Source organism: Pipra filicauda, unplaced genomic scaffold (genome assembly GCF_003945595.2).
Source record: "Pipra filicauda isolate LSUMZ 115617 unplaced genomic scaffold, ASM394559v2 scaffold12_size5214236_pilon, whole genome shotgun sequence".
NCBI lineage: Eukaryota > Metazoa > Chordata > Aves > Passeriformes > Pipridae > Pipra > Pipra filicauda.
The window spans coordinates 4,370,122-4,395,420 of record NW_024103763.1 but is presented as its reverse complement, the minus strand read 5'-3'; the positions used below and the strand labels follow the sequence as shown (position 1 = coordinate 4,395,420).

Sequence of the window (25,299 nt, the reverse complement as noted above, 5' to 3'; positions counted from 1 at the left end):
CTATGGTGCAGCAGTTTGACATGCCAAGTAGGTGTCTATATATCAAACCTGGTTCAAAATTACAACATACCACGGAGTATATAAAATGAATTCTCAGGTGTATCATGCAACAAATAGCACTCCATAGGCTAATAATGTATTCTTATGATGAATTTTTGTTTCTATATATGGAGTTTATCTTGACCAATGGCAATTAGGGGTCACATAAGAACAGAAAAGGAAAAAAAATCTTGTAGAGTAGCCTGCATCTTCAGGTGCCTGATACTTATCTAGCCAACAGTGACTTTAAGAGCAAGGAGTTAATCAAATATACATGCAAAATCAAAAGGATGGTTTTGAAGAATTACTCTGTGTACCAGTGAAAAAATATATGCAGTGTAGGTCCTTTTTATTTCAGAATCTTTTAGAAAAGACATCATCTTACTTAACAAAGTAGTCCAAATCTACTAAAACTTCCAAAGTGTCACTCATCTCTCTGAATCACTTCCATGTAAGAAAGGAGCTTGCTTTGTAGTTAATTTTCACAGTTTTTCAATTATTCTAACCAGCGGGTAACTGGAAGAGACACAAAGTAACTGGAAGGCACCTTGGGAGGCCTCTGCTCCTACCTTCTGTTCAAAGCAGGGACAAGTTCAAAGGGAAATCAGGCTGCTGACAGTTTATCTAGTCAAGCTCTGAAGGTCTCAATTGCAAGGATGAAGATTTCACAGCCTCTCTAGGTAACATACTCTAGTAATGGTTTATACTTTGGTTATATTGTATGCATACACATTTCACATACTCAAACAAACTGAACACATATTAGTTATTGGGACCTGACTAAGAATATTTGAGGGTCCTTAGGGAGCAGGGCAATGTCATTGTGAAGTTAGTTTTTATCTTTACAAAGCCAAGGCAATCATAAGAGGTCCCTGATGACTAGAAAAAGGCAGTTACCATGCCCTTCTCCAAGATAAAAAGAAGGATCCAAGGAACCACAGAACAGTTAGTCTAACCTCAGTTTATGTCAAGATTATGAAACAAATCTTCCTCCAAGGCATTTCCAGACACATGAAGGACAGGAAGACAGTTTAGCACAAGCTAAAGAGAACAGTCTGTCTTTGGATGCAGGGAAAGCAGTAGCCTTCCTTCATTCTGACTTCAACAAGATTTTGATATGGTTTCCTAGCATCCAAGTTGGAAGTTGTGACTATGGGTAGACCACAAAATGGCCAGACTGCTGCATTCAAAGAGTAGTAGTATACTTGGAGATACCCAAAATTTGACTGATAAAACTCTTGACAACCTGACCTATATTTGAATGTAGCCCTGTGTGGAAGGAAGCACAGGGTTGGAGAGATGACCTCCTAAATCACTGAGTGATTCTACACAGCCAAATCCCCCTGAGCTAGAATTATGACCTTTTGGGAAAGGAGCATGATTGTCCCTGATAATCAAATACATGCACAACCCTTACAAAGTGTTAAGACTTTTCCTAACACACTTTTAATTTTCACCCATTGTAATACACAGATGGAGTCAGCAGTATCCCCCAACATGATCTTGGCTGTTATGACAGCTTAATATCGTGTCTGCATGTCATTTAACAACCTATAGTTTATACAGTTTTAACATGCAAAAAGTACTACAAACAAGACACTCACTCTCCAGTTCAATAATTTCCATTCTGTTCCCCTCCGTATCATGGCCAACAAATTTCAAACCTTTCTCTTCAAAGCAGTGAGTCAATTCTGGGTTCACCTGAAATATTGAAAATAATAATAACTGTTATTCTTGGATTTAACAAACAGTAGTAGTTAATAGTAATTTAGCATGCATACAAGAATGAAAAGAATTGCGAAAGGACTGGGAACTCTTGCTTTCTTGTTTTAACAACTCTCCAGTATAAATTTGTAAAAGTGTGCATGCTTATTAAATAAAGAGATTAATCAGTGAGTTACTATGCAACATTCAAAAGACTAAAGCCAGGGTCCCTTCTGCTTGCTGTCCTCCTGATTCTGAGCAGCTTGCATTCCTCCTTTTTCCAGTGGCCCACTAGACTAGGTGTAGAGACTAACCTCCCCTTTGAACACTGCATTTCAGTGGTTATGACACAAGCTGTGGTTCAGCTCCTCCTTCAAACTGAGGAGCTCTGCAGTGAGCTGTCTCATGCCCTCGATGATGCTCTAACCACTCAGCTAACATTCCAACTTTGAGCACATTTACCACCATTACATTCTCCCCCCACCTTTTAAGGAAACAACATTGTCTGAATCAGTTACAGCATGCACACAACACATCCCATACTTCAGGCCCTTCTTGAGACACTGATGGAGTGAGGCCCCTTCTGAACTACCTCAGAAATAATTCTAGGAGTCCACTCCGTGTCCTCATGACAGTATTTTGAAAGTATTTGGACACCTTTTCCCACATGTTCACAAACAGAGGAGCGGACACGTAACAAGGGACATACACAATTGGATGGTAGGAAGCAAGTGATGTGAATTGGCCTCTGAGTTGTAGATGTCTGAAGTCTGCCTACATTTAGACCATGAAAGAATACGCACTACCTAAACATAATCTAAGCCTTTAGCCAAACTGGCTAGTGCATTTAAGGATTACAAGCCTTTACCTTCCAAGTGTTTCACAAGAAACCAAGCCAGGTAATCTCTGATACAGCTCTCCAAGACCATTTTGCTAGACACTGCATCTTCTCCAACCCAGAAACAGTACCTGACATTATTCCCCTCTGTTGAACACTTCCAAGAACACCTCTGCAATACTGTGTCTACACTCAGGCTCCTCAATACAAGAAAGAGATTGAAAAAATGTTGAGAGCTCATAGGAAGTCAATCAGAATGGTTAGAGGCTGGGCCATGTGCAACATGGGAGGAGAGACCGGATGAGCTGGATTTGTTCAGCCTAGGAAAGAGAAAGCCAAGAGTGGATCTCATGGCTGACTTCAACTATCTAATGGGACAGACTCTGCTCAGAGATGCACAGCACATAACTGAGACTAAAAAGACAAACTGCTCAAGGAATTCTCCTGTTAGAGACAAGGGCGTTGGAACAAATTGTCAAAAGATGTTGTGGAAACTCTCTCTTGAAAGAGATTCAAAATAAGATGGAACAAAATCCTGAGTGGCATGATCTAATTTTAAAGTTGGCTCAACTCCAACAGGGAGCTGGACCAAAAGACTTCGAAAGGATCCTTCCAATCTAAATTATACCATCTGACCACTACTAAATTTTGGTTTATGCTTATGTAAGTAAACTCCCATCAGCTTTTTTCTGTCTACCAAGAGAAACACAGTTTGCTCAAGTTTTAACTTTTGAGCCTAAAGTACATTAGCAGTGCTTACCTCATATCGATGCCTGTGTCGCTCCTCTACAAATGCTTCATCACCATAAAGCTTCTCTGAATATACAACAAAAAATAAATTTATGCTAATGTGTTGCTTTAATAGTTGTTACAAGTATTTCTTGTAATTTAAACCTCAAAAAAGTCATATGTAAAACATAACAAGAAACTATTCATTTCACTCCAGCTTTCTGTCTTTCCTGAGTGATTACTAGATTCCTTTAATTTAGCATTACCTGAGTTTATTCAGGATTCCTATTTCTATTGACCAGAAATACCTTAGGCAGACTAGAGAGTAAAGGACATGCTTAAACTAATTTAAATTGTAAAGCTCAAAATAAAATTAAAAAATGTTTGAGCGAAAAAGCAATATAAAATCCCCTCAGGGTTTTACAACAGTGGTACAGAAAACGTGCAGGGAAGGAAGGCTTTTAGGAGCATCTGTTCCATTTTAATAGATTATGCATGGCAGCTGGCGTAATACCTCCAAAGAACAAACAGAGAATATTGCTTTTTTCTGTTTTCCTGATCTCATTACCCAAATGACTCTTGCAGTCCTCTGTGTAATCTGGAACACTCCAGATTTCACAGCAATAAGGAATAAGTTAGAAGTATGCAGTAAACCAGATTATAATCATATCTCTCACTTACAATCACGGTTCAGACTTTGCTCTCAATTCACCCCAAGGTCATCAGAATTACTACCTTGCTGAGGGGTTGGTACAAGAACTAGACTGCCAAGAACATTTCCAAAAACTGCAGAATGATAGTATTGCAATTTTATAAGAAGTGATGCATACATTAATTTTAAAGAACCATCTCTTAAAAACCATTACTTTCATTCAAGTTGTAAAGCATTAGAAAGTCAAATCAGGTTTCCTGAGTAAAATACCAGAGTTTTTTATGGTTCTTTGATAAATATTGTCATCTAAACAGTTCATAATACTGGTCAAGAGTTACAGCATTTGTTAATTTTTATTAACTTTTCTAAGTGTTTGGGCCGTAGAACAACTTGTGCATATCTATATCACACCTAGGCAAAGTATCACCCAAGTCAGCGAGATCACCAGCATGAGCATTCTCTAGAAAGGCAGATTTTTCATTAAATGCACACATGTATTACACTTTGGTCTCCTGCCGAAGTAGGTGTCACTTTTAAAAAGTTCAGAAGGATGCATTCCATAAGTTCAACATAACTAAATATAAGAATATAAGAATATGGCAATATAAGAAATATGGCCATACGTAATCAATGAACAAGAAACTACTTTTTTCACATTTACAGTATCATTTATATTACTCCTGTATAATGGGCTGATTAATATGAGACAAATGTTACTTCAATTTCCCAAAATTAGACTGTTTCCAGGGCTGGGCTAGGCCTAGGGCAGTGCTGGGTCAGAGACTGGTGTTAAGGAGGGCCTGGCTACTAGAGAACATTGTCAAGACAAGGTAAGGACTAAGGCAGCAAGGCTATAAGACGTTTAAGGCTGAGGTGCACTGGCAACTCTAGGGAAGCAACATTTAGGTCTGGGAAGAGTGTAAGGGGCAAGAGTTTGGGTTAGTTCTACCAAAAAGCTTCAGGGGTAGGATAAGAAGCCCCGGCTCACACATCTTATCAGCTCATAAAGAAAATAGGAAGAAAGCACTCTGATTTTCCCAAAAATATAATGAATTAAACTACCATGAAATGTATTTCAGTTATCTCAACATTGTCCTCATTGTTTATTTAAAGCACTGGACTCTAACTGACAGTTTCACTGGGAATTACAGATGTCTCCCATTTCTTTTTTACATTCCAGTCCTCAGTAAATGTATATGGGAACAGGATCAGAGTGAATGAGCTCAGGAAAGTTGTCACCCAACAGCTTGCTTGAGCTTATAGTCTTCAAAAAAATGTGCTTTGAAATTTTTGCTTTTCCATGTTACAGAGCTCCAATTCAAAGGGCAAGTCATAACAGCAGAAAAATTACTTACTTAAAACAGAATTTTCTGTTTTGAAAACAGTCCTCCTCTTCCCCAGTCTCATCGTTCCCCCCATATCTCCAGGATTGTGTTCTGGCATGTCAATAACCTGTAGAAAAAAGTTGTTCAGACATAGTTTCATCCACCAGATAAAAAACCCCCAACCAACAACTGCCTAACAGGTTGCATAGATTTGTAAAAGGCAACTTTATATAGTTTTCCACCAAGCATTCCCAATTATTAATTCTCTTTGTTTTTCGTAATGCTTTGTTCTTCAATAATGGCACTGTAATAGACTGAGTATATTAACTAATTGGTGAAAGACTTTTTCATTTAATGTTAAGATCAAAAAAAGCAAGTTACTAATCTCTTAATTTAATTTTGAAGTGGAAAAAATGTCTTTCTTTTAAAAAATATACCAAAATGTTAACAATAGGATAATTCTGCCCAAAGTTATTGTTTGTGCTATGAGATTATATAAATTCATAGACCAAAAATATCCACCAAGTGATAAAGACACCATCTCTGAAAAACGAAGTCCCTCAAACACACAATGTTAGAGGCTGAAAGATTATAGTAGGTAAATATTTCTGTACACTCAGCCGTTTCTTATATATTATTCTTCATATACAATGTTCTTTCCTATGCTAAGAGCCAAAAACAGTTGTCTTATCAAGTGAGAAGGTGACCTCTTTTTTGGAAAGTGGAAAGAAGTGGAGGGCATGCAATAGCAGAGTGAAGACACTTGTAACAAGACTATAATTTTGTAAAAGCAGAGTATGAAAAGAGGTGACTCCAATACGCGTGTGCTAATTCAGATTACATATGTAACTGATTTATCACAGGGAAATGGAAAAGCCTACCCCCCAATTCACCTCTACTAAAGGGTTTCTCAGATTGCTAAAGAATTCACAAAATACTTTGTATGAAGTAAGAAGAATATGCTATTTAACACAACATTTAAAGAAGAGAATATACAAATACTGGGTTTGAGGACCAAAGCAGATGGATTGAATGAATGCTATGCAGGTCAAGTGAAACCAAGGACAGTGGGACTCAGGGCATTTGAGAAACCACAGCTTAGCAGAAGGAGTGCGCTTAGTTTTGCTCAGTTTGAAAAATCTGGCAGGGTCTCACAATCAAGTTTAGAGGAGGTCTGTCTCAGAGAACAGTAAAACAGTTCAAAATTGCAGAAATGTGAGCTGAAGCTTTGACCTACGTATTTGTATTCACATATACACAGTCAGTGAGGAATGTAATTGACAAAGAAAGGTTCTACAAATACAAATATTCACATATATGGGTAATCTGGAATTGGATTTTTATTAACCTTAATTTGCCCTCTGGGACTAATGAAAACAATTTCTGATGATACACTTCATAAAGTGAAGTTATTCAATTTAGGAGGGATGGTGGAAAGTGCTTAGCCTTTGGCCTTGTGCCAATGCATTTCAGCTGTGTAATTATCTCTGTATAACCTTATACCTTCAAAATGTTATTTATAAGCTATATACTCATTATAAAATGTAATGAGCATGAGTTGTGATCAAACCAGTGGGATATTACAAATCCTCTAATTACCTCTCAGATCACAAAGGTGAGTACTATGAAGCACATTCAGCTAAAAAAAACCCCCATGAATTCAAAAAATAAAAAAAGCATTCATTGAGTTCTTCTTAATTTAAAAAAATATTAATCAACTGATTTTATTTCCTTCCCTTTATTTTTGCTTTTTTCCTGAAGCAGTGACCACAAAAGAATGTGTACATCAGACTGTGTGTCTATGTCAAACACTCTGACCCTCTGAAATCAAACACAAGTTTTCCTTGAGGTGTTATTTACTTACCTACACCCATACTACAGATAACCTCAAAGATGTGCTACTAGCTCTTGTTAAAAGAAGATGAAGTGGTAAAAAGCAGTTATTGAGTATTTCAAGTATATGCTTCTCTTCCAATTACAAAATTTTCACTTTAAGGGCTGTTTAATGTGTATTTGCAGTTGACAAGAAAAGCAGTGAGATGGGTTTCTTTGTTTGTTAGTTTGAGTTTTCTTAAGTTTGGAGGCTAATGTCAAGATTAGACATTTCTTCACTCCCAAGGAATGCAAGCATTCCAAGGAAGTTCAAGCAGCTGAATGCTGTCTTCCACCATCAGTTTTAGATTTTAATTCCTAAAAATTTGAGGCATGATGTTTTGGTCTAATTTTGCTAAGTGCATAATGGTAATACCCAGCTGTCTGGGGTTCACCCCTTCTCTTGCTCAGGGAAAAAAAAAAAAGAAAAAGAAAGTCACTATTTTCACCTTTCAGTATTTGCTGTACTAAGATATTCTATCAAAACACTTCAAAGTGTAATGCCATAAACAGAAGGAAACATGGTGATACGATAAAGTGAATGGGACAATAACTTCTTGAAGGACATTGCTCAGCTCTTTAAACTCCTCAGTCAAAACACTGGCTCCAAATGAAGTGGACCTGTCTATGCAATCCTTAGCAGATTTCACTAGTTTACTGCACTTAAATGCATTCAGAAACATAAATTAATATATATATGGTTTCCTGTTCATTAAGTAGAGCATATCAGTTTAAACAGGTTATGGCCATACTCTCAGCTCTTCCTTCTTTTAGTGGGCAAAAAAACAAAGACTGAATTCATGTGAGCCTCACTAAAGCTCTAGATAACGGTCTGGAATGAAAACACAGTTGCATCTGCTCTGCTGAGGGCTTTTGTCGCCCTTCAGGTCAGAACCTAACATGAGGCTGCAAGCCCTCTAAAAATTCCACTGGAGAAATGGCCTTTCAGGGAAGATTCAGATGAGTTTCAACATCAACTAACTGTGTGTGTTTTCATCCTTTCATCTTCCCCCAAATTGTTAGATTTACAATAGTAAGAAATAGACAAGGCTTGAAATAATAATTTTTGTATTTGTCAGGTGAGGAAAGGAGCTACTTATGAAATAATACCTCAGACCTACTGTGACTCTGGATCTTCCTTTTTGATACACTCTGGCTTCGATGAACTTCAGCAACTATTACAGCACATCCCTCAGTGTTTGTATATTACACAAATTTCACTGCAACAAAGTCTGCGCAAGAAGTTTTTGACACCAAAGTGGCACTGCTGCTCTACAGCCCAAGAACAGTAGGAGAATCAGAAAGGCAACTCATATGAATGGAATTTTTTGACATATTTTACAGAACTTATTTGATCAGAAAAACATAAACTTTCACGTTGTGGTCATCTTGAACAACTATGAAACTGAGGATATTTTTCAAAGAGCTTATGCTTCCTGACACAGAATAGATCTGCTCTTACTATGTATTATTCTTACTATTCTTTGAAAACTGCCAACACGTACACCAGACAGCCAACATGAAATAAATAATGAATTACTGTAACATAACACAAAGCACGTTCTAAAAATAAAACAGTCTGATCAGTATTAAATCATGTTACTGATTAATAGTGACTTCAACTACCCATGAACAGCGATCTTCTTTCAAAAATCTACTGCTTGGATTGTTTCATTGTTGTTAGAAAACATATAAAAGCTAATTAGAAAACCTTTCAAGCCCTGACATTGAACATAGAGCAACCAAGGCCCTGAAAGCCCCACACCTATTATTTTAGCAATCATCCCAGGACCATTACGTTTTATCTTTGTTTTGCCTCATGTCCTGCAATGCCATTTTGAGAAATATATCTACCCTGGTTACCTTGGTAGAAGGAAGGTGGAGAGTGGGGGGTGTCTGGTTGGGTTTTCTTTGCAGGTTTCTTTTTTTGGGAGTGGGGGAAGGAGGGGAGCATTAGTTGGTTTGAACAACTCATTGGTAAGACAGCTTTGAAAACATGTTTTTACGAGGGTTTTTTCTTTTGTCTTTTTACTCTGCCCTTGACTGGTGAGCAAAAGATTTGTGACTGCTGAAATAAATTGCTACACATGTAAGTTCTGATCAAAGCATCAGGAGATGCCGAGATCCTAAAGATTAACTGAACACTGAAAAGAGGCTCTAAGACACTTGGCACATAAGAGACGTGCACAGGGAAAGTTGACAGTGCGAGCAGGGAATACAGTGACAGGTAATGATGAATACCAACCCCTGCTGAACATGACTATGAAAAAAAAAAAAATCCAGCAACATAAACTGTCAGGGACTTGACCCAAACTTAAGGAACTTATCCTTTTATGGGCTCTTCCATCATTTCTCTGCAGGATTAGTCAGTACTTGTTATATTTGATCTGATCAATCAATCACAAGTTTATCAGTAAACAGATCCAGATACTTACAAATAGGATGTTTATACTAAGATTTTAGAAACAATACTACAAATATTTTAAAGAAAAAGTTGACAGATGCAACACTAAGAGCTGTACTGAGAACTTCCAACTTGGCGAGTAAACCAAAAAGATACACTTTCCCTTTTCATTAATAAAACAGGTTTTAACATTTTCAATTACTGAAAGAAGGTGCAAGGATTACATCTGTCTGAATCCCTTGCTCCCCTTTCCCCCAGAGATATCCTAGTTCAAAGCAAACCCCATCAATGCCCAGCTACTTAAAGCATTCAAGCCCTCTAGGACTGAATCAGTTGTCACAAAACCACTTACAGATTTCAGACTACTCAGAGCTCCATTACTCTGACTGAAGTAATGTTTGTTTTTAAAAAGATGTCCACCATCATGTATAAGATCAAAGAAACCATCAGTAGCTGATTCATGCAGTTATATACTGATATAAGTAACTAGCTTGAAAAGTTCTGTCCTCTACTATCTTCACTAAACTATAGCACAGTATATAAACATTCCAGCAAACACTAGCTGAAATTTCTTAAACTCTTAAAATCCCATAGCATACTATTGTCAACTACTTTCCAATTTGGGCAACTCTCTTTTCCAGAGATTTGTTGTTTCCTATTTTAGAATTAAGTAACTGCCCTACAGCATTTATTTCATTCAAGTCTGAAAGTTCTCTAAGAAGGATTTTGCCTGAATAAACAGAATTTCTGGTACAGAATGTTTTGTAGCATTTTCTCCAGAAAAACTCATAAAGGGTGTGACATCCTTTTCTAACAGTGCTTGTTCACTCATAAGTATAGTGCAGTGGGCGTGGGCCCGGCCCGGCCCCGGGGCACGTGCGCCGTGTCGGCACGGCCCGGCCCTGGGGCCTGGCCCCGGGCGTGGAAAGGAGCAAGAGAATAGGAGCTTCGCTTGTGTGGACAGTACCATTGTGGGAGTTGAGAGGGGAGCCCCGGAACACACAGAAGAGAAGGACAACTCTAAATCCGGGCAGATGGAGCTCGTCAGCCCTGTAAGGCCATCCATCTAAGAGAAGGTCACTCTAAACAAACCTACGTCCTGAGGACCTCGATGCCACCGTCCGAGCTCGCTCGGCCCCGGCAGATGAACCTTAGGATTAAAGGGTGGGCTCAATTCAGCACACAGTGTCTCACCTAAAAAATCCATTGCGCAGGCTCGAAGGCCTTACCCACATTTGCAAAGCCCTGTATCACCAGCGCGCTTGTAACAAATGTGGGTAAAGACCTTTCCCTAATCTTCATTTGTGAAGACTGGCCATGATAGTGCAGTGAACTGAGGAAGTTAAAGGAGATGTTGATACACAAACTCCATATAGATATTACTTAACACCATTTTAAGAACTTATTCTAGTTATTCCAAACACATGTCCCAGAATCAACTTGAAGAGTTAATCAAGTAGAAAGTTTCAGTGTTAGCAAAAGGAACAGGATAAGACAGTGCTGGCTACAGAAATACACTGGAGTGCCAGTCATGCTATGCCATGGAGGCATAATCCCGGAGGGCAGGATTTGCCACACTCTTGAATAACTAAAAAGAAAGTGGAAGACTGTTCTCAGGCTTTGGATTGCTCCAGCTCACATTATAATTAATGACCGTAACTGAATTTCAGAAAGATCAGCACATCTGTAGCTAGGAGAAATCCTTCTTTCTACCATATAGATCTTTTAAAAAATCAGAACTCTGTCACCACCTTTGAAGGGGAAATCTCCAACTGAAATTGCTAGTAGGTGAAATTCTGCCCTTACCAAATGCACTTAAATCCACATCAGGTATTCCAGAAGTAGGAAGGTATGAAGCAAGTCCGTGTCTCTGAGCATCCTAAAGCAGAGGGAAGAACTTAAAGAATGAGAGAGAGTCTGGTGCTCACTTCATCAAACATCCCAGCCACAAAGGTGGGACAGGGATAATCAAACACTTATGGCCTGAGACTGTTTAAACAGTAGTATGTTTGATGGTCTCTGACTCAGAGAACTATTACATCCAAGCCCCATTAGATAAGCAATGCAAAGTAGCCAAGGAGGCATGAGATTGTCCTTAGCAGAGATAAAGCACCGCAGATGTTTCATCCTCAAAATGCTCTAGTGTTCTGTACTTGCTCTACCCTGAGTTATGCATGAGCAAGCATCTGTTGCAGTCGTTTCTCATTCATTAACGTGGCAGTGCTAGTTCGAATCACTTCGTTATCAGTTATCTCCGCCTTCAGCAAGCAAGGCAGAAGGAAAATTGTTTACTTCAAGGAAAGTAAGCAGGAAAACTGCTTACTTCAAGGGGTCACTACTCCAGACCTTCACTGAGAATTACTGGTATCAGCTTTCTGACAATGCTCAGTACCATGATCTGCACTATTCTACAACAAAACATCCGTTCATCTGCCATAAAAATCAGTATCCTCAAAAGGAGGATGAGGAGAATTAGTTTTTCATCCCATTTCCCTAAAGTAATCAGACCACCACCAGGCTTGTGAGTAAGAAAGACTGCCTGGATTACAACCACAGATCTGTCTCACAGAATGGTGTCACCAATCATCCTGACGTTCTGTTCACCTTCCAGATCTGCCCAGTGATGATCTGGTACTTGATAAACACGGATGCAGAAACTGAGTCATTTCTTTTAGAAAGCAAGCAAGCAGGCAGCAAATAGAAAATTATAGATTGCCCTATTTTAATTTTTATTCTAGCTAGAAGGTACTTTTGTTGTAGTGCAAAACTTTCCAGCTAACTGCAGAGCTGAGAAGGAATCCCTGGACAGGTCCTGGGTCAGCTGAAAGACTTCTTTTAAGTAACCTCTCTCACATGCTAATCAGCAAACCACAGCCATTGGTTTCTAATTATTTTTTGCAAGTTCTCCTTTTTCAGACCTGTCAAGAGAGGGGCAGAGGCACTTTTGCCATAAATTTACTGAAATTGTGTGTACACATCCTAAAACATAAAAGTTGCAGCAATGGAAATAAAATACAACTATGGACTAACTATTTTATTTATTGAATATGGAAAAGCATCCCATCAAAAGAATAGCTATTTGAATAGAAAAAAAAAGTAAGGTACTTTGAAGTTGAAAAAGAGACAAAGTTTTCAAGTAAGAGCTCTATTCACAGAAGAAAGAAGTGAAAATGCTATCTAGAGCTTGAAATCCATGTCAGTTTTAAGAATACAAATCTAAATATATCTATATTTTTTGTGGTTTAACCTCTGTCTTCAGAGAAATTACTTTATTCTCTTTTCGATTTACCCTGATAAATAATTTTAACATTATCGGACAACACATGCTTGACTGAGATTAATAACTTCTAGCAGTTGAGATGACTTCACCAACTAGTTTTAGATTTAGTTACTGTACATCTGATTAAGATTTCATTAAATTGAGGTTTTAAACTTAAGGACAAAACTATACAATCACATTGGTTGATACTGACACAAGAAAATGCCTTGTTTAGAATCTGGAGTAAACAAATGAAACAGAAATAAAGGATTCTAGCTCCATAAGGATTTCTCTGCTACAGATATGTAAGAAGCAGCCCAGTACCAGTCAATCCAATTAGGATATCATGCTTCATATTATGCCCAAAGATCAGGGGCAGACCATAAACTTTAATGGTTGATCGATCACTTTTTGAAATGAACACAAGAATTTAAAATCTGACATTTCTACATTAAAAAGAGAATTTTCTATTAGCTGGGCTACACTGGTATCTCTGATAGGTGAACATTTTATGAAAAGCAGCTGAATAGAAGGAAAAATGATACACTTAAAAAAAAATTCCCTAGTGTTTAAGTCTTAACTTCAAAGAACAAAAACACATAATACAATCCAAGATCCCAAGGAAAGACAAAGTAGTGAGAAAATATCTTGAAATGTTTTAAAGACACTGCTAAGCAAGCATGTTAAATGGCTACAAGGTATTTTGCAGGTTGTGTATCTTTGAAAAAAAATCCCACTAAAGTTGTAGACAACTGCATGCAGTTGCGAAAGTAAATGTTGCTCTATAGCTAGTGCCAAAATCTTGTGCCAATTTGATTCTTTTAACAAGAAGCTGAATCCACTCCGCAAAACTACACAAAAGCAACCAGCTCACGCCAACCACTGTAACCTTTAACTGAAGCAATCTGTTCTGATGCGCAAGTCTATTTTCTTTTCGACTCTTCTTTTACATTTAAGTTGTAACTTAGTAAAAATGAAAATAGACGTGGATAATAAAGAAAGGTAGATAATGAAGGCTAGAGTAATTTTCATACTAATTTACAGTATAGTCATGCTTCTTCTTACTTCCACCTCATTCTTTTCTTTGTTCTCAGTTTTGCCTGGTTTTGGAAGGCAAGCAGGATCACCTTTACTGTTTAAACAGAGATTCATATCCACCATGTAGATATCTTGAAATATTTCATATGCACCTTTGTATTGTCCTCCTTCTCTCTTCCTCTTTGAAAGCTTTTGGTTTGGTTAAACTCCTGATTAAATGTCATGCCAGTTCCCTCACCTTTACTACTTATTCCCCTTAACAAGGTTATCAAATGAAATTAAGTCGACCACTGCATTACTTAGTAGTTCCCCCATTTCATTTACTAATTTGAAACATTCTAGTAATGCTAATCTTATGAACTAAGAGGAGAACAGACATACTATAACAGGGAATTTCTAGACAGAAAGCCTCTGGCACAATCTGTAATGTTAATTACTACTCTTGTCTTCCATGGCATGCCTAAGACAATAAAAGTACCCTGGCCTATCTGATCGTTCATGCCTGCAACTTTTCCTAAATTACAAAGAACAATCTGAATGCTGGATATCTCAATAGGCATACAGAATGGACACCTAGAAAGCTCTCCAGCAAAAAGCAATGGGATTTTCTTTCCCCCATGAATTCAATAGCAGCAGTGGAGAATGACTCATGGAAGTATTCTCCTCCCTTCCCTACACATACATCATAACATTTCTCATTCCAGCTGGAGAACTAGAAGAACTAAAGCAAGTGCCAGATATCATATAAGGGTAATCGAGGCACTGACTTCTAATTCTAAGATTTCCTAAATCTTATGGTTTTCTATTGTAAACTATATCAGAACAAACAACAACAACAAAAGAGAGCACAGGATGATAATTACAATGATACATACAACTTTGACCACTTAGATTATCTTGCAAAAAACTAGGTTGGCATCTTTATTACTATCTATCCAACCCAGTACACATCAGCTTCAGAAAACCAAAATGATTTATATTATTATTGCAGAAGAGATTAATTACCTTGATTACCTCTGCCAGCCATTTCAGGGATACTTTGAGTTACATGCCCTACATTACAATTAATAGTTTCCTACTTCCACTCAGAGAAGCTTCAGTTGGCCAAAGATCATCTTGCCTGGAAGAACCTTAATTCTTTTAAGTCTTTTACGACTTATGACCTACAATCCAATTTTTTATTTTTTTTTATTTCACAGAGAAACCACATTGTCTTTACTTCTGAGCAGGATACTTTCTGTTTCACTTTGTCTGTTCTGCCTCCTCCAAAAACCTTATTATGTCCAGATCATTATTTAATTCTGAGCTTCTTGAGATACCTCCCCCCAGCAAATTAACTCTATCCCCTTCAACATCAAATTACAAGAATTCTTTGGAATTTTCTTTCCTTAATTAAGTTTATAAGGTATCAGGGGTCAAGTTCAGACAGCGTTTAAAAAGACAACTGGCTTGCCCAGTTGTCCCCATTCTACCGACATCAGCAGAGCTCACACGCTGATCGCTTCCTCCCTCCACAAGGCACCAGTGAGCAGCACTAGGACGCCCGGATTCATGTATGAGTTAGCATGACAGTACAGACATACCTGTGCAGTTGTTTGCTAACTGATCATAAAACCAGAGCTGCAAACCTACATATTCATTTTCAGGGATGAACACAGTACACACTTTTAAAAGATAAACCAATAGGAAGAGCTACACATGAGGAAGTAGGAAGAAAGAAGCAGAGAGGATGTGTGTGTGCATACAGAGAACCATTAGCAAAAGGGTCAGAGAGGAGGAGAAATGGAGGAGAAATGGTGAAAGCCTACAGGAAATATTTTACCACTATCGTTTCTAAGAAAGTAACATCTATAGAATCATCAACTTTACACTACCACAGATCAAGTAGTCATTTAATTAGCATGACACCAGCTGGACACACCCAGTAGAATTTGAGACACCCGCTGTGAAAAGTGTGGGTGGCCAGGTACAGATTAATTCAACAGATAATGCAGTGATCCACTCAAATGCTACAAATGTTTACCAAGCAATGAAAAGATATTGCCACACAGCAAAAGTTCTAGGCTGTGTCACCACCCGGCACAGTGGCACACAACACACAACTGGCACAGCTGCGACATCTGGCACGGAGCAACACACAGCAGCTACAACCTCGCAAAGGAAAAGTAATCAGTGGTGCCTATACAAAAAGCATTTTTATCCTTCACCTGTACCTCTAATTGTTTGCCTGCAATGGTAGAACGAAAAGTCAGAGAGCACGAGAAATAATTTTTAGCTAAAAAGCACATGTCTACAGTGAATCATGGTCAAATCCACAGTAAATGCAGTTCTCTGTTCAGTGCCTAACTCCCCAGTATGAAACATCTTATTATCACATACAAGTCAAGGATGGGAGGCAAATTAATACAGATTTAACAGACAATCTCATCAATAAAAAAGCTGGGGAATGGTCTGTATTTTTCTTCTTCACATTATTTTTTTCCATTACATTAATTTGATGGGGGGCAGAGTATTTATTAAAAATAAAACTTTAGCTAGTAGTTTTTCCTTTATTTTTAATAAAAATTAATAGTTCACAACATAATGAACAGGCCACTCATATCTCATATATCTCACCCTCCAATACAACTATGCAACTGATTTGAATTCGTCATTTTTTTCTTGCCCATGCACTTTTAGGAGCATGTTCAATTCCAGTGCTCACTTCTGGGTCTCTATAAAGCCGTTATGAAAAGGGTGGAAGTCCTTAGCTTCTGCACAGACCCTTCTTTGCAGGTATCAAGCCACTTTACAAACACAAGTTTGTTTCATTACCTCTATCTGATATGAGAAAAATAAGGTAGATTATACAATTTGTTTAACCAAGCAGAACCAGGACTTTGTGACATCTAATCTTGTTCCTACACTTTAGAAACAAGGCAGTTAATGATATAGAAACCATGCATTCCCCTGGTGAGCTCCTAACAAGGCCAGTGCTTTAATGCAAGTGGGTCATTTATATAGATAGGAGAAACTTCTATGGAAATGACTTTCATAATATTGGAACTGATTTCATGTAGTTTTCAACATATGAACTGCAGTAATCTGTTGAATCAGAATTGTGCAGAAATATGTGAACAGGCAATCTATTTTATGTGCTCTAATTTTTAATTACTTTTTTTTAATACAAAATTTCTGCAAGCTTATTTGTGTGGGTGCTTTTTTGAGGCTGGTGGGTGGGAGAAGGTGTTTTGGAGGTGTTAATATTCAGTGATATAATCACAGCATTGAGGGATCTGGACAACCCCCTTTCAAATTTATTTTGTTTCATTAATCAGAATTACATTTTTAACTTCCTAAACAGGACAATGGTGAGGAACTAGTTAACCACAGTGCTTCCAAATTAGTCCCTGTGTGTGGGAATCACCCCACATAACTTCAGCTGGGTAAATTTCAGATAGGTAATTTAAGGGAATCAGTTGAGTGTTCCTCTCTGCAGGGACAAGAGTACATACAGAGGCAAATACATTCCAGCTGGAGAATCACACCAAAACATGTGGCAGCTTGAAATGTTCATCTAAACCATGAGATAAGAGTGCTGTTCTCTTGCACAAAGTGTTGTTTTGCTTGCACAAAAACAGTTTTTTTAATATCCCTTTCACATCCATTCTTTGCCAACACTACATATACCACCCCAGACCATCCCTAGTTCACTCTGAAGTAACACACTATTCAAATATATTGCAGTATTACAAAGGCAGACTTGGGCATAGAGTCCTCTATTAAATAAATGTTCTCTGCTTGTTAAACCAGACATGGACAGATACTCACCTACATCCACTTCATCCAGAAAAATGTTTTGTACATAGCATAAATATCCTTATTTGATTTACAATTAAATTACACATAATTCCTTATGCAAGTACTGGAAAGGTCAAAAATCTTTTTGAAAATGTAACATTTAACCCTATTTAGAAAAATCCTTCTTTATTAAGAAAACCTTAAGAGAGAAAAAAAGTAGCAGGTTATTAACAGCAAGAAGGCACCCTTCATAAAAACTAAATCTATGTTCAACTGAAGATAAAGAAACACAAATATTTTTAAGTTAAATATATAAATATCAAGTCATTATCCCCCACTACCCAAATATTTGAGAAGTAACTTGTAAAAGGCATCAATAACTGAGACAATTATTTTCATTCATTTTCATTTAAAGAGAAAACTTTAGCATAGTAAAGTTAAACAATGCTACTTGTCGCTTGAACTTCAGGTTTTGTTGAGTTTGCAAGGATGTGGTGGAATGAAGAAAATAAATTCACTGACAAAAGAATTATTAGAAACTTTTTCAGTTGTTTGCTTAAGTACTGGCTCTCTAATGCCTCCAAGAAGACAGAGACAATTAAATGTCTCCTTACTTAAGTTTCAGCTCAAAAAATACAGGTAAAAATGAGTTAAGTTGGGTGAGAAGGTGATAATATAAATATATTCACCACATAATGGTGCTAATTTTATAAGTGACTATGGCCTATTGAAAGAAATAAACCTGTTGTTACTTAACAAAAATTGTAGTCCAGAAAGGATATTGCTTGTATACATAGCTTAATTTTAGATTTTCTCATTACCTATTTTGATTACTAAATCAAAACCAAACTATAATAAGTTCAATAAGTAACAGTAGTAGTAGTTTGGAAGTTCTCAGTTTACACAAATGCATCAAATGAGCAATTTATAAACATCTGTAAACCAGATGATACTGAGTTTACAGAATGATACTGAGTTTCAGAAATGTAATCTATTTGGTGTTAGAGAACTCATATAATTTCTTTGTAGTGTCACTTACAATTCTGCATTCACAGCAAGAGAAACAGCAAGACAACACAAACCTCGTAAGTACTCTGATTATCTCTACTTAAAATGGATTATTCTGAGAAAGATTAGAATATTTTTTTGCCACAAGACAAAAAAGTTTTGTACCAAGTCAAGCTGTGCAAGAAAGCACTGGTCGCTGATCTGTGTTATTTGCAGACACAGCATGTCTGCTGTTATTTGTCAAAACTAATTTTTCAGTTTACAGATTGAGCAATACTGAGGCTTTGGTACTTTTCCCAGACTTGGGCAACTGTTGGGCTTCCTTCTTATCAATGAAGACCAATGTTAACAGTTTCATGGCAAGTTATATCTCTGATTCCTGCACAGGCTCTCTCTAATTAGCAAGGCCAAATGATAGTCTCAAAGGAAGCCATCACTAATTACATCTAAATTATCTTTTATCTGCAATGTAATAATCACCAAGTGTTTTCATACACATATTTTTAATATTTTCAAATGTATAATTCCAGATTCTTCATAGCTAGATATTAGGACTTTTTAAAACTAGGATCTGATGGACAATAGAAGGTGACTGTGCAGAGTGGATGAGAAAAATCAACTTTAGCAATATCTCAGAGGAAAACCATTGTTTCTCCTTTTTTAATGTTCTGACAGTTCTAACACCCAAAGGACGCACAGCACACACAGCTATCTTGGGGTTACACAGGTCTGCTCTAAGCTGATACCAGCCTTAAGGCTGAGCTTCACATAGCATTTGGTGCACATCCTGACAAGCTAGAGATACTTACAACCTTCACATAAAATTCTCTCCACTCTTGATTCTGAAGGTCCGATTTGTTACAACTTAGCTGTGAACTCCTGTCTATTACAGGGGAAAAAAAACAAAACGAAAAAAGCTAAGTCCTTTTGTTTTGAAGGGAAACTAGTCTCTAACCTAAAATAGATGAAGCTGGCTCCAAGGTGAATTCAACTTAATTGATAGTTGGTTTCCTCACTAGCACAATTGAGAAGTGAGTTATGACTGACATGGATAATTTGTTAATTTCAGTTTACAACAAAATGCAAATTTACTTCTTAGAAGTTCTGGTTTACAGATGTTTATAAATTGCTCATTTGATGCATTTGTGTAAACTGAGAACTTCCAAACTACTACTACTGTTACTTATTGAACTTATTATAGTTTGGTTTTGATTTAGTAATCAAAATAGGTAATGAGAAAATCTAAAATTAAGCTATGTATACAAGCAATATCCTTTCTGGACTACAATTTTTGTTAAGTAACAACAGGTTTATTTCTTTCAATAGGCCATAGTCACTTACAAAATAGATAACCGATTGCTCTATACTGTTAGTTAGACAACAGCTACTCCTCTCATAAGCCTCATTAGTTCCCTCTGATTTCATCTTTGGTTTTCCCTCATGTTCCACATTAACTCTTGACTTGCTCAAAAGAGAAGACAGGGGAGACTTCTCTAGCAGCCTTTTGCTTCCATTGTCCCAAATTCTCATATCAGAGAGAACTGAAAGTTATTCATGGTCTTTTTGACAGTCTTCCTTTGGAAATAATTTAGCAAACATCTATTATATCTAGAGAATGATACATCAGAATGCTAACAGATGAGTGATTTCTATGCCAAGGTAAAGCCATTACTCTGTAGCATCATTTTTTTTATATTTCACACTGATAATGAAACATTCCCCAGAATACTACTAATAATCTGACTTTACATGGCATGGCTCAGTTTCAGACTTCTGACAGAATTAGTAACTTCTGGAGCTCAAATGGTGCACATAAGCACATCTTTTTCTGAATCAAAGAGAGAGCTCCAAGGTTCTTACCACAACGTGATTTCTCTCTCTGCCTCCCCATTTTGTGCTGCTGAGTCTGACCAGGCCAGCAAGGCTTGACCCATCTACACAGTGCTGAAGGTAAAAAAATTGAACAGAGAGATTCAGAGGTTTCTACCAAAGAAGCCTGGCAAAATGACCTCCATTTCTTTCTTCCTAAGAGCACCTCTCATGGTTGGTGCTGTTTTCCCCAAACTTACCTGTTCCTGGAGGAGTGCAGGTGGTCATTATCTAACACAAGAACCTTTAGTTCAGTATTGTGGCACTGTCTCAATAATTCCCTTCCACTTCAGCAGCAAGGTCAGCACAGCTGCAGCAGGTTCAGAGCGACCTAAAGGGTCACTGCAGCACAACTCTGGTAAAAGACCTCAGTGTCTGATTTGTAGAGGCTTGAGCATTGTTAACTGACATCAGAATATTCATTCTATCAGCTCCTGCTGTTTAATATAAAAGGCAAAATTGTTTCAGAGAGAGAAGCCAGAACCCAGGATTCTCTACCTTTCCCACATGCTCACAAAGAGAATCAGGACTATCCTATCATGTCACCATACCATCTCAAGCTGTAGGCTGCCTTTAAAAGAAAGCATCACTAACTCATACTGTATCAGGCCCCTGTCCATTAAATCATATTAAGTAAACTATAAGAATACATAATGGATTAGATCCTTCCAGATCAAGACAACGAGGGTATGTCATTCCTGACTCATTACTTGAATTATTACATTGACAGACAGTAGTCCTAAACTTGCATGAAAAGAGACTATAGCTATTTCTAGGCAAGAAAAAAAGCTGAATAAAGGAGTTTCTTATTGGTATATTCACACTGTGAGATTTAGGCATCTCAGTGCCATGTAATTCCTGAATCATGTGCCCATGTGGTTTATTAGGTGCACCTCTAGATCTCTTTTGAACAGTCCATCGGGTTGCATCATTGAGAGCAGAAAAAATGCTCTGAAAATGAACTACACACTCAATACTATCTCTCCTCATAGATTTTGTATATAGGATGAAGAAAGGGTCTTAGATACAGCTGTGACGTCTAGAGAGTCCAGGCATCTCCAGGGTCAAAGGACAGCTGAGAGAAGACTTAATATCAACACAGACAAAACAAACTTGCTAGTGTACCTTACTAATACTTCCTTTGCCCTACCTGAAACTCAACAAAAATCCCTCCTCCATAAATCCATACATGCTTTTCCAGAATGGAGATTTACACATTTTTGATCACTTTAAGCATTTCAAAAAACAAATCCGAGTTTAGTATGGAACAAAAGGTTTTAGGGTTTTAGCAATTACACTAGCTGCAAATTTCAGCCACAGCAGTAACAACTGTATTGCACTGCTGCACAAGTCAAGGTTCACAAAGCGGAAGGATAAAACCTCCTATTGAGACACATTCTCCCTCAAAACTATCTTGTGCAATAAAGAATATCTACATCACAGGGAGTTTCAGCAAAATAATAGTTTGGCTGCCAGATGTGCCCGTATGGCAGCAACAGCTGACACATATAGCTACAATGAATAACACATCACCAATTTAAAGCTGACTACAAACAATGCATCTTATTAAATCATTCATCCCTGCAGCAGTCGCACCCAGTCCTGTTTAGGGAGACACCTTCAACATCTCATTAGGTATATGTCACAAGGGAGGGCCTGCAAGAGACTCTTGTCAGGATAACCCATATAGTTCAAGTATAATTTGTGAGATGAGACAACCCTTTTACACGTCACCACTAGAGGTTTTACAAACAATGGCAATTTTAATATAAAGAATGCGTCACCTGTGACACATAAAGGATTTTACAACTCATCCCCAACTTCCATCTAACAGTTCCATCCCTCAAAGCAATGCCAGGTTCTCTACATTCGCTGTAGTTTAGTTTGCTGAACTTCTCACCCATAACTATTTGATTTTTTTCAGAAAGTTTATTCACTGGATGTTCCTTTTCGCTCCATCAGTCCTTTGTCTCCTCCTACCCTAACAGTAAGAACCCAACTGGCAGCACTGAAAAGTTCTATTGCAACTCCCCAATTTGCACTACAGAGCTAGTTCCCAACATCTGCCAACGTACAACTTGAAAAAAGTCCTATGTATTAGACTCTCAATATCTCAGCTTTAAATCCTTTTCCTTTTTTCAAACAGGTCAAGAATGTCTGAAGATGACTGACTACAGTTGCAGCACTGATTCTCTGCAGAACTCACCAAAGCTCTTACAGCTGAAATGAACACACACCATGGTAGCAGCAGACACCTGCATCTCCAGGGCTTCATTTGCAATTATTTACAGTACAACTATTTAAAAAGAAATATTACTACCATTTTTGCATTGTATCCAACATTTAACTTCAGATGCAGCATAGGGATTGGTACTTTAAAATAGGCATAGACATATGCACATTCTTTGTATTAGCATTACTTCTATACAGGTTCTGCTCTACTTCTTTACTCAATAAGAAATCAAACTTATTTGACACCTGTGCAAGATTTCTTTGCAAATCAGATAAGGAACAGTACGTTCCACAGAGTCCCTAACGCAGCCCAATTTACTTCAATTGTCCCATCATCTTTCTCCACTTCCACCTCAGAAAGTATGCAAAGTTAACAAAGGGCTTTGAGCTAGTAACAGATGTATGGAAGCTAGAGATGATGTACAAGCAGTATACAAGTAGAAATAAGTGAATGCTAAGGACAAAGCCACCTCTTGCTCTTTCTTTTCAAAGGCACAACATCCACAAATACATCAATTACAGCAAACTTCACCTTGACAGCAGACATCAATACTGCAGCCAGGCTGCAACATAAACCTCACAGAGATTCCTCAACTACCTTTAAAGTAGTTGGGCTCACATACAAGTAACAGTGGTGCTGCTACAATAAAACACACCAAAGCAGCTGGAAAAGTACTGGAGGGTTAGGGTGTTAACCCATCACTGGAGGATTAAACAGGATGACTGAGATAGTTGCTGCCCTCGGGGTGACAGCCCCACCCCTGTGGAAGGTGCCTTCCAACAGTGTCAGTGAATGGCACAGAAATCCACTTGTAGACCAACCCAATTTATAGTCCAGCATGTTGAGGTAAACAAGGAGCACAGATTCCCATACCATTCAGACATCAATGGTTGGCAGGAAGGATGTGACAAGGGCAAAACAGACAGCAGCTGAGTTACCCCACTTCATCCATCATTAAATGCACATGACCATGATGCCATAAATTTCACCCCTCCTACCACTAGCAGTGGTGTCCAAACTTCAATCATCCCTGCATGTTGTATTCTCTTATTCTCCAATATGATTGGAATTGCTTGCTCCAAATATGCCAGCAAACCAGTTTATTAGGGCAACACTCACCAACAGGTGATTTTGAGTGAATACTGAATCTGCACACACCATCACTGAAAGAAAATGACCCACAACCAGCACAGGGACACGTGACATGCATCCCTAAACAGTCTTACAAGACATCACCAACTTAGTTCTCTTTTTGCTAATGGCTTTGTACCTAAGCTACAATAAAAATGTCAATTCCAAAAGGCTATTATGCTTACTAACATGATTTCTCTAGCTCAGGGCAAACCCAATTCAATTATGTCATAAACTGCAGGAATGATATATTTTCATATATTCAAGAAAGAGCAGCAAAACACTGTAACCAAAGCTAGACTCCAGCTTCTACACTGGGAGTCAGCTTGCACAGACTTCAAAGCTTCAAGTGGTGTTCTCTAGCACAGATAAATGCTGATGTCTGTTAGTCACACATCATCTAACAGCAGCAACAGTAACTTATGTACCCCTACTTTTGTTCAAATTCTTAATCAGTAACCAGAATTCATTACATCTGTAGTTCTACCACTACTGGGCTGTGCTGAATAAGTTGGACCTATTTCAGAATAGAACTGATGTCCTACAAAGGGGTCTTCTGGCAAAGACAACGTACTGGGACCTGTCAAACTGAGTTCTGGGGCTGATTCCAACACAGAATTCAGAGATGCCACACAAACTATTGGAGCAGGGCACTGCAGTTTAAATGAGAGTGAAGAGAACAAAGAGATGGGAGATCAAACTACAAATCCCAGCTCCACCAGTCTCACATTCAGATAGCCTCTAGATTACAGTGCCTTGTGAATAAAGCTGACCCAAGGAGAATGGATTCCTCCCCTGATTTGGCACACAACTCTTCAGCAGATCACCCAAATTTCCAGACATCGGTCTCTCACTTTCACGGGAAGATGTTTCAGTAGAACTAGTTATGCTATTTTGCAATTAGATAGTGTTCTTTAATGAACCCTTAACAAATTAACAAGGTTGATGTGCTGAATTCCTTAAGTTGTAATCCCTCGAAACACAATTTTTCCATACTACTAAGTATCTTACTACTACATTTTCAACTCAGGGAGGTGCCTTAGGTACAAAGACAAGGAATTTGAACACTTAAATTTTGCAATGTCAACAATATAGATCAGGCACACCAGCTTCCCAGCACCACTTCCAAAAGGGATAAAGCAGTTCCTGATACCTCAGGAACTATTTAAATCTGAAAAACCATGAGCACCCAGAGTGGTCAACAAGTGGTACAACTTTGGAGATGGCACCTAAAGATGGGAACCAACTGAAGAAAGTTGAGAAAAGATGAGCAGATCCAAGAAGTAGGACTCACAAAGGAATACTAAACTGGCAAGGATTTCTGTATCAAAAAAAAAAGAGGACAGGGAATTTGGCTGATGTTAAAGGCCATTTTAAGAAGGAAGATGATAGGTCTCTTCTCCCTATCTATGGAGACA

The 25,299-nt window shown here is 37.9% G+C and overlaps 1 protein-coding gene across 3 annotated transcripts in view; it reads right to left on the bottom strand.

Moving 5' to 3' along the window:
• The window catches only part of CTPS2 (CTP synthase 2), a 63,653-nt gene that overhangs the window by 12,590 nt on the left and 25,764 nt on the right, over window positions 1-25,299 (bottom strand). For all 3 annotated transcript variants that reach the window (XM_027738252.2, XM_027738253.2, XM_027738254.2), the window contains exons 14-16: window positions 5,318-5,414; window positions 3,342-3,397; window positions 1,644-1,740 (exon numbers count right to left, since the gene is read on the bottom strand). In XM_027738252.2, coding sequence (XP_027594053.1) covers window positions 1,644-1,740; window positions 3,342-3,397; window positions 5,318-5,414 — 250 coding nt within the window. The remainder of the gene's footprint in view (window positions 1-1,643; window positions 1,741-3,341; window positions 3,398-5,317; window positions 5,415-25,299) is intronic.